This window comes from Leguminivora glycinivorella, chromosome 20, assembly GCF_023078275.1.
Source record: "Leguminivora glycinivorella isolate SPB_JAAS2020 chromosome 20, LegGlyc_1.1, whole genome shotgun sequence".
NCBI classification, from domain to species: domain Eukaryota; kingdom Metazoa; phylum Arthropoda; class Insecta; order Lepidoptera; family Tortricidae; genus Leguminivora; species Leguminivora glycinivorella.
Window position 1 is genome coordinate 13,658,777 of NC_062990.1, and position 14,473 is coordinate 13,673,249.

At 37.6% G+C, this 14,473-nt stretch overlaps 2 protein-coding genes across 2 annotated transcripts; both read left to right on the plus strand.

Moving 5' to 3' along the window:
- The first annotated feature begins 3,073 nt into the window (after positions 1-3,073).
- LOC125236948 (bromo and FHA domain-containing protein DDB_G0267958-like) lies at positions 3,074-7,941 on the plus strand. The gene is made up of 5 exons (XM_048143867.1): positions 3,074-3,081; positions 3,626-3,760; positions 5,442-5,741; positions 6,459-6,480; positions 7,747-7,941. The coding sequence occupies exons 1-5, from the start codon at positions 3,074-3,076 to the stop codon at positions 7,870-7,872; spliced, it is 591 nt and encodes a 196-aa protein (XP_047999824.1). The 3' UTR covers positions 7,873-7,941.
- Positions 7,942-10,106: 2,165 nt separating this feature from the next.
- Positions 10,107-13,726, plus strand: LOC125236983. The gene is made up of 5 exons (XM_048143896.1): positions 10,107-10,287; positions 11,604-11,618; positions 11,708-11,782; positions 12,557-12,586; positions 13,581-13,726. Exons 1-5 carry the CDS (start codon positions 10,210-10,212, stop codon positions 13,704-13,706), a joined length of 324 nt encoding a protein of 107 aa, XP_047999853.1. The 5' UTR covers positions 10,107-10,209; the 3' UTR covers positions 13,707-13,726.
- Positions 13,727-14,473: the final 747 nt, after the last annotated feature.

Below are 14,473 nucleotides of genomic sequence, written 5' to 3' on the forward strand. Positions count from 1 at the left end.
ATTCCTTAACAGAGGTCAAAAGAGGCGAGTGGCGTGGGTAACAATTTGAGGCGAAGCTGAAAATTGTTAATAAAGACACCAAGAGTATTTTTTGATTCAGTTGAACACCGTTTTATACAAGTTTTTTTTAATACGCGTGATGTTACTTATGATATATGTACAGCCGAGGTCAAAAATACCTTTACAGTTGAGTGTTACAAAAATACCTTTACATTTAAATAATTTTACACACTGCATGGCAAAAATATGCTTCCAACACACATGACAGATTCATCTTTTCACTTATCGCACCAAAGTTCAGTTTACAATCTGTCTTCCATAGAAAAATTGTCACAAATTGCGACATAATAGGTTTACATTGCATGTTACAGAATAAGATTTCCTGTGAATGTGCCGTAAATATGTTTACATTTGCAGTAACATTATAAACTTTGCGTTCTTGCTTACTTTGCTTACTTACGTTTACTTACACCTATTGCTAAATATCTTTATAGATTTCATTGGGATTTGATTCTTAATTTGAATAATGACAATCACCGAAAACAGTACCATACTGTCAAATAACCTATCTCTTTCATTCGTCGTGTTTGGCCTAGTTATTATCCTCTCGATGAGTTATTGATGATTGTGCAAAAAAGTACAGTTTGCAATAAAAGCCTGTATAGTCAGCGTCATAACCTTGGTAGCATTGGAAATAGCAGAGTTGGGCAAAAAGTAAACGATTAACGATTAAAATAAGACGATTAATTAGTTTTAATCGATTGGAAAGGACGATTAATTAGTTGTAATCGAAGATCTTCGATTAACGTTAATCGCGAATAAATTTATCGTCGACTAATTTTGACGATTGATTTTTTTAATCGACTAATTAGTCGAATAAAAAGTTAATCGATTAATACCTATCTCTGATAAAAAAAAAGCCGAATAGTTAACTTATTTTAATCGCACTGTAAGGTCGGAGAAATTTCTAAGATCCAGGATTTAATAATGCCACGCACAATTGTCAGCTATCTGACGTATGTGAGGTTCTTATTTCTTGTGACCTTGAATGTGAAAACTATAACAAATAGTTTTTAATTCATGTCTTTTATATCCACATGAATGAGTTTAAAAAAACACTATTCTGCATTGGAAACCAGTTTACAAAATAGAATATTTTTTCTTGATTAGAAAGCGGCCGAAGGGGCAATACCACAGACACGTTAAACCTACAAGAATAAGACCTTTTTTGGAGTCGATTATAAAGCCGATATTGATATTTATGACGATATGATGTCATTATTCAAATTATGAACAGACCAATCAAATCTGTAAAGATGTTTATGTAGCAATAGGTGTAAGTAAACGAAAAGTAAGCAAGAACGTAAAGTTTATAATGTTACTGTATTTGTAAACATATTTACGGCACAGTCACAGGAAATCTTATTCTGTAACATGCAATGTAAACCTATTATGTCGCAATTTGTGACAATGTTTCTATGGAAGACAGATTGTAAACTAAACTTTGGTGCGATAAGTGAAAAGTTGAATCTGTCATGTGTGTTGGAAGCATATTTTTGTCATGCAGTGTGTAAAATTATTTAAAATTATTTAAATAGTAGGAGGTAGGGCATAGCGAATGATATTCCGCTTTGTGTGGTAGGGCACAGCACAGCGGATATCGTCTCGCTCGAATCTAGAGCAGAGCCCAACTGGGGTAGTACCTCCGCCTTACAGAAGACCGCAGCCAAATAGCACTAGACCCTACTCATAGTGTTGTGTTCCTGTCGGTGAGTAAGGCTGCCAGAGCTCAACGAGGGTGCGGTGTGCTGATGACGGGAGGACTTACGGAACTAACTTGTTCCATTTATTGTCCTTTGAGTCGTCGGCAACCCGAACCCTCCTTGGAACTTGTACACTCCTTTTTGCTGTGTACTTAACACAGCAAAAGGGAATGTACAAGTTTCTAATGGGGTGGCAACGCGCATGTGACACTGTTTGAGTTACAGGCGTCCATAGGTTACGGTGACCGCTTTACATCAGGCGGGCCGTATACTTGTTTGCCACCGACGTAGTATAAAAAAAAAATGTAGGTAAAGGTATTTTTGTAACACTCAACTGTAAAGGTATTTTTGACCTCGACTGTACTATGATTACTACAAGTAACCCGCATTTAGCCGGCGACTAGGGTTTTAAAGATCTATGCATGAACCTGTAGGCCTAGCACATGATAGCCGCGGGAGTATGTCGCCGCGAGATAGATGCCACGTCTTCTTCTAACTGTATTAATGACATAAGGACGGGTAGTCTATCTCGCGGCGACATACTCCCGCGGCCATCATGTGCTAGGCCTACTGTACGCGAGTAGAAAAAAGCAAAGTAGGTAACCGTTTATTCAATTTCTCCATACAGTCAATGTATGTTTCCATGAGTTTACGATATCGAGTAACGTATTAAGAAGACTTTAAAGCCACTGTTGCCACATAGCAACTGTTAATTAGAAAAGTGATTCTTCAATTTAAATCTCGCGGTTAATTCGTTACTGATCAGATCTGAATAGAATTTAACGCTATAAATAATGGCAATACGAGTTCACATTTGCATCCGTTAGGTTATCACTAGATTAAAATTTGTAAAAATGCACAGTGCGTTGATTTTAATTGTGATTTTAGCGGGTCTTACAGGAAGGCAGGTAAATAATGTTTGAATATTATTGATGTAAGACTTATGCGTTGATTATTTTAATGTACATACATACATACATACGTACATACAATCACGCCTATATCCCATAAAGGGGTAGGCAGAACACATGAAACTACTAAATCTTCAGTGCCACTCTTGGCAAATAAGGGGTTGAAAGAAAACGAAACTGTGACATAAAACTGTGGGTTAAATTGGTGTGGGTGTGTGGCGTAGGCGAGAGGCTGGCAACCTGTCACTGCAGTGTCACAGTTTCGATTTCTTTCAACCCCCTTATTTAAATGTATTTTTTAGTATCGATAAATCAATCAATCATTAAAAATACTTACTCGTAATGAACTTAAAACTACACAATATGCAAAAAAAGTATTACTAAAACTACAAATGTACAATGGATTAGTAAGTTTATCACGAAATGGGAGCCTCAGCATAATGCTGACCCGGAGGTCAGCGCTGATCTTCCGACAAGACCATTTGTGAGACCACGAACGCAGCTGCGCGACACAGCCCATTATAAATGGGCTTACTTTTGGCCACAGACTAGCCAAAGCTAAGCCCAGAAGATGCCTGTTCACCCTAGATTTGAAGTATGTAATAAATTCAGTAAATGGTTTTTAAGTACTTATTTGTTTCTGATTCCAAATTGTCATTTCAGTGTGCTCCTATGTAAGTATTAGCAAAGAGGATCGAGTATTATCGGGTAGCGACGATATACATACTTAGGTAGATAAATACATACTTATATTACTTATATACATAGAAAACATCCATGACTCAGGAACAAATATTTGTGCTCATCACACAAATAAATACCGTGATCGAAATCGGGAAATCGTAATTAACTCCACTAATCGAATTGGTAAAAAACAATAAAAAAAATACAATAAATTGGTTTAAATCAATATATTTGGTAAAAAACGTTAAGTTTTTTTTTAATTTACAGCCGTCAAGATTCGGCACTATCGGAGTCCGAAAATCATGTCGACGACATCAGAAGGTTCTGGTACTACGGCAATGTCATCGGTCACGTTCTCAATGTACGTCCCGCATTTGACGATGCCATGCAGCTGGCAAGTCCGTAAGTAATACTAAACATTTCATTTCATTTAAGTATAGGTTTTTCATCATCATCATCATCATCATCATCATCATCATCACAGGCCTTTGCGTCTATTGCAGACGATTTACACATTGCTGCTTCGACAACGGGTTTGGTGACTGTGGAGGCCGATTCGCGAGCGGCCCGACCTGCCACATTTTTGGCAGAGGAAACTCATACCACCTGAGGTTCTAGTCTCGGTTTCCTTTCTGCGACACCTTTTACTATCTAAAACATTAAACCAGGCCTCGTCGCGTAGCCCTCTCCCCTCCACAACACGCTTTCGCCATTGACCTCGGTCTTCAGCTAAGGTTTCCCAGGCTTGATGGTCGATTTGAAATGCAGACGCTTAACACAGTTTTTCATCACACATGCAGTAAATGAGTAATTGCACCCAGGAGCGACAGTTATAGAAAAACCGTTCTCCTGAGGGAATTGTGCATTTATTACTTTTTGAGGACCATCATTTACTTTTCACCACACCAACTAGTAAAGGCTTACTTTGCTATTCGAAAACAGATAGCAAAATTGCATTTTATTCACAAGAGTGCAAAGTACTTTTATACTTTTAACTTGATGTTTTATGCTGGCTGGTAGAATTGACCTATAAATGATAATTTTGAATCATAAATAATTAATTTAGTATTTTGTTAGGGTGGTGAAAATGTTTGTGTTTCACTCGGTGGCAAATTTTGTTTAAACTTCGTGCCTCGCAGTGCTCAAGATTCAACTTTTTGAACCACTCGCTACGCTCGCGGTTCAATATTAGAATCTTTAGCTTGCTCGGGTATCCTTGTAAAACAAATAACTATTTTTCGTTAAAAAAAATGTTGCAAGTATTATGAAACATCCTTTGTGTACGGAGTGGGAATGCAAGAATATTGTACCTGCAGTGTTTAAATCGCCTTGGCAATCATCTGCACCTCTAGAAATCTGTAATATTAATCAAAACTTATGTTTGTTCATCTCATCACACTCGCTCACTAAACGTTTGTTTGCACGCAGGCGGAGCGAGAGTTTTAGACTTGTAGATCGTTTTTTTGGGATTTCTGTGATTTATAGTATACTTTTTACATATTTTTTACATTTCAAATGAGAAACACATTTCAAAACTGAGTGTAAACAGGGAATGCAAGTTTCTAACAACGCGCATCACTGTTTGAGTTGCTGGCGTCCATAAACCGCTTTACATTGCAAACTCCACCGAGTCTTTAAATCTCTAGTTAACTTACCCTTGTACCTCCGCCTTACACAAGACCATCAGCCAAATAGCACTAGACTTTAGTCATAGTGTTGTGTCCCTCCCGGTGAGTAAGGTTGCCAGAGCTCAACGAGGGTGCGGTGTGCTGGTGACGGAAGGACCTATTTGTTCCGTCTATAATTGTCCTTTGAGTCGTCGGCAACCCGAACCCTCCTTAGAACTTATACACTCTTTTTTGCTGCGTATTACTTAACACAGCAAAAGGGAGTGTACAAATTTCTATGGGTTGGCAACGCGCACGTGACACTACTTGAGTTGCAGGCATCCATAGGCGACGGTGACAGCTTTTCATCAGGCAGACCGTATGCTTGTTTGCCAACGACGTAGTATTAAAAAAAACTCTAGTAATAATACTGAACTTCCGCTCCACGATTCATAAAGTACTATTGTTATTCACAGAATTAAAAAAGGGAGAAATCCAAAGGGTCCCGAGATAGTCAAAGGAGGCAGAGGCAAAGGCAGAGGACAAGGCAATCGACCCCCCAAAGCTACTAAACCAACGAAAACTACCACGACTACCACAACAACAAGACGCACCAAACCTTCCAAAACTACGAAAACAAAACGCACGAAAGCTACCAAAACTACCACAAAATCACGACGCACCAAAACTAAAAAAACTAAAAAACCTACCAAGCGTCCTAAGACTACAACTCGGAGTCAAGATATATATGAACCTGAAATGCCTGATTCTGCGCCGTAAGAAAGCTTGCTAATACTTTTTTAATTATTCTCGATTTGCCCGTAAATATTAGTGGTTTTAACTATTTTTCTTGTTTCTTAGTTTACATTTGGGATGTGTTATATTTTTATTTTTTGTAATGCAATACTTAACTAGCAGAATCGTATAAAAAAACCGGCCAAGAGCGAGTCGGGCCACGCTCAGTGTAGGGTTCCGTAGTTTTCCGTATGTTTCTCAAAAACTACTGAACCTATCAGGTTCAAAACAATTTTTCTAGAAAGTCTTTATAAAGTTCTACTTTTGTGATTTTTATTATATATGAAATGACTTTAGTAAACCCTTATTAATTTTTAAATACCTATCCAACAATATATCACACGTTAGGGTTGAAATAAAAAAAAAACAGTCCCCAATTTACATATTGGGGGGGGGGGGGGGCTAAAAACATTTTTTCCATTTTTATTTTTGCAGTTTGTTGGCGTGACTAATATACATATTGGTACCAAATTTCAGCTTTCTAGTGCTAATGGTTACTGAGCTTATCCGCGGACGGACGGACGGACAGACGGACATGGCGAAACTATAAGGGTTCGTGCGTATTCCCTATTGTGTAGTGCCATCTAGGAGAGTGCACTCGTTTCTCAGCGGCGAGCATATATCATTTTTATCAGTTTCCTCTATGCACAGAAAACTATGAATAATTAAAATAATAAATATTGTATTCATTTTACCAGGGTCTATTCCACTGAATGTCATGTAAGTATTCGTATTTATACTACCTAGTAATGTAGAAATTGCAGAACATTCCCAAGAAGCGGAAACATTCTTGAGAATGTTCGCAAAACATTCCCGCAACATGCAATTTATTATTTAAACAAGAGAATATACTTGAAATAATGTTATTATATGTATAATATTGTCTATTACAGTTAGCTATTTTGTTGATAAGTGATGACTTGATGCCTGTTTTTGGTCATGCCAATATATGTATATACAAAAAAAAAACCAAAAAAAAAAAAAACAAAAAGATCGCTGTCAGGATCGAACCTAAGAACATCGGCATACGAAGCCAGCGCACTACCACGGGACTACGTCTTGACTTGCTGAGTTCGACGAAATTATGGTATAAACTACGAAGTTACTAAGTATTCTGATAAATTCTCGTTCTCGAGAACATTCTCAGAAGTTACCGAAAATTCTCATGAGAAATGTTCTGCAACTTTGGAAACTTCTCGACCGTGCATTGCTAATACAACCACATTTTGAAAACAAGGTATTACCAAACATTACTAATAATACCTACTTGTCTATGTAGTAAACACCTATTATCGAATTCACAAGCATGTATAAAAGTCAACATGTTAATAATAGGGAACGTTTATAAAATTATAAATGGGCTTACTCTTGGCCAGAGACTAGCCAAAGGCAAAGACGTAGCCTACGCTACGATGGAGTGAGCTCGCCCAGAAGCCTTCAAACAAAATATTTTTAATGAGTACTCAACTGAACTTGATTCCTGAAGTTTTTCATAGAACTTCCCCAAAACCTAGATTTTAAACGCTCGAAGTAAACAACAAATATTTCTCACTTCGGACTGTTACTAATCGGCATAGGTGTGACCTAGGTTTTACCATAGTAAGGGGTATACCATTCTGCTTATTCTGCTATAAGTCTTTACTGATAATTACATCGTTCAGATTATAACATTTTTGAAGTGAAACTTCTAATGTGACTTACAACTTACAACTGCACTCAAATCAGTGTTGCCAAATCGAATTTTAAAGAAATGCTATTGAAGGCAGGGATATGCCAAAAATATGCCAATTCAATAATTTGAGCAATTAGCAATGCAAAATATTTAAAACAAAAAGATGGAAGTAACTAAACGCAAACGTGACAGTCAATTGACAGAATGTTTTTAAGGTTAGGTTACGAAGTTTCACTTCTGCCGCGCAGAGGTACTCCACGCACTATGTTATTTGACTTTATAGTTAACTTATGTTAACGTTCATTATTTTTCAGTCACAAGAAAAAGAAGTAGAAGAGACAAAAGAGGAAGAAGAAGAAAAAGAAGAAGGAAAAGAAAAAGAAGAAGGAGAAGAAAAGGAAGAGGAAGAAGAAAACGAAGAAGAAGAAGATGATTGTTGAAATTTGCCAGCAATATACAAAGATGAGATAATTTCGTGGAATGTTCTTGTTTCCATTTGTTTTTGTTTGTTTTTTGTGCGTTTGAAAATAAATTAGTTCTATTGTACTTTATTTTATTATATTCTCACACCGATGAGAATTGACACCTCTTTGAATTTCTCTCTTAGGGAAGCTCGAGCGCCCAGTCCATATATGGAACGTACAGCTCGCTTTTGCAGCACAAATCCGTCCGTTTGTCCGACTTTCACGGCTAAACGGAGCGACGTATTGACGTGATTTTTTAAGTGGAGATAGTTGAAGGGATGGAGAGTGACATAGGCTACTTTTTGTCTCTTTCAAACCCCCTACTTCTCTAGAAAATGGTGAAAGTTTATACGAAGCAATTCGCAATTTTTGAATTTAACGCGAGCGAAGCCGCGGGCAAAAGCTAGTTTAATATTATAAATGGAAAAATGTTTGTCTGTTTGTTAGCCCGTCTTTCACGGCTAAACGGAGCGACGAATTGACGTGATTTTCTAAGTGGAGATAGTTGAAGGGATGGAGAGTGAGACAAAGGCTACTGTTTGAAAATAAATTAGTTTTATTGCATTTTATTTTATTATATTCACATACCAGTCAGTTATACTTAGGAAGCGTAATTTACAAACAGACTTATGTAAGAGGTTTGAAACAATCTTTCGGAATTTAACTTTACTAAATATAGGCACTTACTCATTTTGATTTTTTATTCATTAGAAATTCAATAGTAACGCGCCAAGCACACATTTTTGTGCCTATTTATTTTATCGTTTTCGAATGCCACTTAAGTAAGATGGGTTACCCTAGGACTTCGAAAACCTCACGAGCGACGCTATCATCTACGGAATGCTAAATTTAAATTGTAATTTGCATGTAAGATCGTACTTGCCCTCCATACTAATATTATAAATGGGAAAGTGTGTGTGTCTGTTTGTTTGTCCGTCTTTCACGGCAAAACGGAGCGACAAAGTGACGTGATTTTTTAAGTGGAGATAGTTGAAGGGATGGAGAGTGACATAGGATACATTTTGTCTCTTTCTAACGCGAGCGAAGCCGCGGGAAAAAACTAGTAAATAATAATTTTATTATATGGGCCGTATGTTTCTATATAGGTATACCTACCTATTATAGGATCACTCGTGCGACTTACTGTCCGCCCGTCTATCACAACCGATTTTCTCCGAAACTACTAACCCAATAAATTGAAATTTGGAAACTCATTAGCGATCATGCTAACCCTTTAAGCGCTTCAATACCTAATTTTAGTGTTTTATTACCACTACTCTCAATTTATTTTTCAGTACAGATGTTGTTTATTTTACGCACTAGTGCGAGAAGTGTTTCATTATATGCCAGGTCGAAACTTCGGATGGCCATCTGTACTGAAAAATGTCGTACGATACTCGTGCGCAAAAGGAAATTCGTAACTCGAGTCGAGTTTTAATTTATCGCCACAACTTCCTTTTTTACGCACTTGTATCGTAATGTACTATTTTAATTTTACCTCATTTTTCTTTCTTTGGCGGCTGGTAGAGGGCTACAAGTGGTACATAATTTTGAATTTTATGGCACAAATTTAATATAATCTGAGAATTTTTCACTACTTTGATACCTATTACGTATGATTTTTTAATTTTAATTTTTCTCCATACAACAACGGCTCCAAGAGACAATCATAATAATCTGCAACGAATTTTGTAATTAAACAATGATTGCTTCATTCGTCACAACACAACTCAGTGAATGTGAATACAATTTATCTCGTAATATACTCGTATGATGGATCCATCCTTACGATGCAAGTGCAATAATAGTACATTACATCAGAGGCCGGGAAAATGAGGATTTCCGGCCAAGTGGGTATATACGGCCGAGCGAGCGTGCGAGCGAGGTCGGATAGGGATACGAGGCCGGGAATCCGTTTTCACGCCGAGGCATGTATAGTGCTTTTCTCAAACATACAATGAAATAAAAAAAAAATGCTCTAAAGGACAATATTTTATAAAAAAAAGTTACTTTGCAGGCCTAGGCCTGAAAAAGAATATGAAATCCCTTTACAGTCCTCTCGAGTTATTGCGCCCAAAAAGCGATACTTCCCAGCCCATTTTAAGGAACGTAAAGACAATATTTCATTGCATGTTTGAGAAAAGTATTTTTTCACTAAAATTTTTAATTGAAATTCCGATACTAACTTTATTGCTAATGAAGTTAAGAACACTTTAGACATGGAACACCGTAAATAGATTTCACAGATTATACTAGACATCATTGATACACGGGACGTAATAGTCAGTGGATAAAGTTTGATTTTCGGCAGCCATGAAAGTTTTGCTCCTTTTTTGTTTGTTTGTTGGTGTCTACGCGCATTATGAAGTACAGAGAACTGGTCGCACGATGGTAAGGAATTATTTATTCCATGTTAGATACTTAGGGTTACTTCAGTTACTTGCACCACCGAAGATGGTGTGTTAACCTGAGGTTAACCCGATGTTAACCCGAGGTTAACCCGAAGTTAACCCGATGTTATCCCGAGGTTAACCAGATGTTAACCCGAGGTTAACCTCTGTTATGGAATTTGACAGTTGACAGCCCACTAACCTTGAGTTAAGCGGGTGGTGCAAGTGGCCCTTAGGTATATAGTTTTACTTATTTAAGAAACAGTTTGAGGAACTTATCGTAAAATCACGATGTACGTAAACTATTCAAAAAATGATAAACAAACGGAATCTCCACTAACGATACTTAAATTTTTTTAGGGTTCCGTAGTCAACTAAGAACCCTTATAGTTTCGCCATGTCTGTCCGTCCGTCCGTCCGTCCGTCCGTCCGTCCGTCCGCGGATAATCTCAGTAACCGTTAGCACTAGAAAGCTGAAATTTGGTACCAATATGTATATTAATCACGCCAACAAAGTGCAAAAATAAAAAATGGAAAAAATGTTTTATTAGGGTACCCCCCTACATGTAAAGTGGGGGCTGATATTTTTTTTCATTCCAACCCCAACGTGTGATATATTGTTGGATAGGTATTTAAAAATGAATAAGGGTTTACTAAGATCGTTTTTTGATAATATTAATATTTTCGGAAATAATCGCTCCTAGAGAAAAAAATGTGCGCCCCCCCCCTCTAACTTTTGAACCATATTTTTAAAAAAATATGAAAAAATCACAAAAGTAGAACTTTATAAAGACTTTCTAGGAAAATTGTTTTGAACTTGATAGGTTCAGTAGTTTTGAGAAAAATACGGAAAACTACGGAACCCTACACTGAGCGTGGCCCGACACGCTCTTGGCCGGTTTTTTTAAATATTAAAGTATAAATTGGCAAAAAATACCGTAAGAAATTATTTAATTATGAATTAATGTAAGTTGGTGTCCGTAGATGTCGCTATATGCCACCCAAAAAGTGTGTATGAATAAGGAAATGCATCGAAATATTGCGAGAGTCCGGCGCGACTTCCGTAACTCAATTGGATAAAAGCGGTCTGCAGTTGATTCAGGTTCGAGTCCCGCAAAAAGTGTACATTTAATAGATTTATAACACTAAAGAACTAAATATAGGTAAACAAAGTGTACATTTACTAGATTAATACTCGTAACACTAAAGAACTAAATAGGTATAATCTGACTCAGAAATCGTCTTCTGCTTACGCTTCTAGTTCCTACAAGTGCTTAAAATCTATTATTGTTAATATTTATTAAATTCTGGTTTCAGAAGTCGACCAGAAATGTAAGTACTCGTACTGACTCGACTGAGTCAAACCGGTCGTCAAAATAAACTGTTTTATTAATTTATATTGGTTATGTTCTTTATTTCAGCACACTTTGAAGACACATCCGAAGAAGAAATTATTTCTCGGCTCTACATTTATGGGCACTATGAAAGTACTTGCGGTAAGAACAGAGGGTCATTTTTTTTAACCCGCGACGCAAAAACGACGGGCTGGTATAAGTTTGTAAGTTTGACATGTCTGTCTGTCTGTTTGTCTGTCTGTCTATATGTGTGTCTCTGTGGCATCGTAGCTCCCGAACGGATGAACCCATTTAGATTGAGTGTTTTTGTGTTTGAAAGCCGAATTAATAGGGAGTGTTTAGCCATGTTTCATGAAAATCGGTCCACTATGTCGGGGTTTTTTTTTTCAAAATTTTAATTTTGTGATTAGGTTATTGACGGAGCCCACTCCGTCAATAACCTAATCACATATGCATACCCATATGCAGTTACGCACGATGTGTTGGACTCGCCGTTTCTTTCCCCTCCAATAGCGAGAGGGGGGAAACTTGGCCCTACTCACTAAACCCACTCCGGCGTTTCACCCTCTTAAGGACAGAGGGCGTAAATCTAGAGCGCAGTTTCTTTTTTCTCTGTAAACTATTACCGCTGCTAAGATCTGTGTTTATCCTATGGGCATTTTCAGAATTTGGGTCCCCCCAATTAGCGTAAATTTAACTCGCTGTCAGTTTTGTGACGACAAGTACGCACAAAATATGTCTAAAAATTATCACAAAAACAAGATTTTTATTGAAATTTAATGCTTAAATATCGTCACAAAACAAACAGCGAGTTAATTTTTGTTAACAACTTACGCTAAATGGGGTGTCCCAAATTCTGAAAATACCCCTATAGAAGGTCGCCTTTGACAATCCATTTTATTTTTTCTGTTACAGCATGTTGCTACTGTTTTATCCGTCGTTGAAGTATGTTTTTTTTATAAAATACAATTATTTAATCATCATCATCATCATTCCTTTATAGCAAACTAGGTACCCACTATACCATCCGACCAAAGGAGGACTGGCAAGGATGTTAATACATGGGTTCAATTCCTTCCCCTGCCACCGGTGGATTTGGTCTTGGTTCGAGCTCCCGGTATTTCAACGCAGTTTGATGCATCATGATCACGGAAAACTGAAGAAGGTGGTAGATGTCAAAGTTGCATAGACAGCGCGCGATCTACTCTGCTTTGCGCGCGTCGGTTGCGTTCACTTTCAGCGTTACCACAGGCCTAGCACATGATGGCCGCGAGAGTATGTCGCCACGAGATAGATCACACGTCTTCTTCTAACTGTATAAATGACATAAGGACGGGCAGTCTATCTCGCGGCGACATACTCCCGCGGCAATCATGTGCTAACCCTGCTGGCATTCGCAAAATTTCAAAGGAGGTAGATCGCGTGCTGTCTACGCAACTTTGACTTCAACCTGCCTTCTTCAGTTTTCCGTGATGATGATGCATGAAACTGCGTCGATCAATATAGATCTAATAAAAATGACCGTAAAACATTCAAAACTCTTAAGTTAAGTTTTTTTAAAATTAAATGGCCTCAGTCCATTGGGACTATTTTACCAGTGTCAAGGTGATATAAGCTAATTGTTATTCATTTTGGAACCTACGGTAAGTACGACAGTGTACGATGAGTTGGCACTTGTAAATTGATACCTAGATTTTACAATAGAACGTGGACTACCGGTCGTTGTCGACAAAAAAGAGTCTAAACGCGTTACGAGACTAGTTCTTCATCAGCTTCTCACTACAACATTAATTTACTGCATAATAAGCTATCGATATTACACTTTAAACAACATCAATAAGCAAAAGAAAAAGAAATTATTCACGACACGAGACCGCTAAGATGGCGTTCGAACTGGAAGTCCCAAAACTCTTACTAAAAGGCTTTTGTGTTTATTCAGGTGACAGCTAGTTTGATGGACCGGTTCGGTGATAAGAGCAAACAGGAAGAAGATAGCGCGAAAGCGGAAGAAGTAAACGATGAAGAAGTTGAAATGGTTGATGAGAACACGGATGAAGAGTATTAAAGAAATACATACGAGATTAAATATAACTGTTACTTTATTACTGAAGTAGAATAAATAAATTAATAAATATTGGGGACACCTTACACAGATCAACTTGGCCTGAAACTAAGCAAAGCTTGTACGATGGGTGCTAAGCGACGATATACATACTTCAAAAGATAAATACATACTTATATACATAGAAAACATCAGAGACTCAGGAACATCACACAAAATGCTGTCTGTGTGGTGACGGGTTAAGAATTTCACCACCCCCTTTCTTCCCGTGGGTGTCGTACAAGGTGACTATGGGATATGGGTTAAATTGTGGCGTAGGCGAGAGGCTGGCAACCTGTCACTGCAATGTCACAGTTTCGTTTTCTTTCAACCCCTTATTTGCCAAGAGTGGCACTGAAGCTTTAGTAGTTTCATGTGTTCAGTTCTGCCCGCTATGGGATACCGTTTGTATGTATGATACAGGCGTGAGATTGTCCGATGTTGTTACCGAGCCTTGTTGTTCAATACACCTAGGAACATTTCTGAACCTTTCCTCATTTTCGTACGGAAATTGAAACATTTTATTTCTTAAATTTAAATTTAAGAAATTTAAATTCAGCTTGTATACCATCTATAGAGGGGACGTATTATGTTAGTCTGTAGTACCGTTTCACTGAGTGATGGTGATAAATGAATGACATTTATATTTTATAAATTAATCTTTAACAAGCAAATTTTTCCGGGCAGTTATCGGGTTATATGAGCTCGGAAATATAGCCGCCGGCAAGGAA

Coding starts and splice junctions, on each gene's coding strand:
- LOC125236948 (XM_048143867.1), top strand. Junction 3,761..5,441: donor GCCATGCAGCTGGCAAGTCC/GTAAGTAATACT, acceptor TGTTATTCACAG/AATTAAAAAAGGGAGAAATC. Junction 5,742..6,458: donor GAAATGCCTGATTCTGCGCC/GTAAGAAAGCTT, acceptor TCATTTTACCAG/GGTCTATTCCACTGAATGTC.
- LOC125236983 (XM_048143896.1), top strand. CDS start 10,210: ATGAAAGTTTTGCTCCTTTTTTGTTTGTTTGTTGGTGTCTACGCGCAT. Junction 11,783..12,556: donor GCACTATGAAAGTACTTGCG/GTAAGAACAGAG, acceptor TTTCTGTTACAG/CATGTTGCTACTGTTTTATC. Junction 12,587..13,580: donor CTGTTTTATCCGTCGTTGAA/GTATGTTTTTTT, acceptor GTGTTTATTCAG/GTGACAGCTAGTTTGATGGA.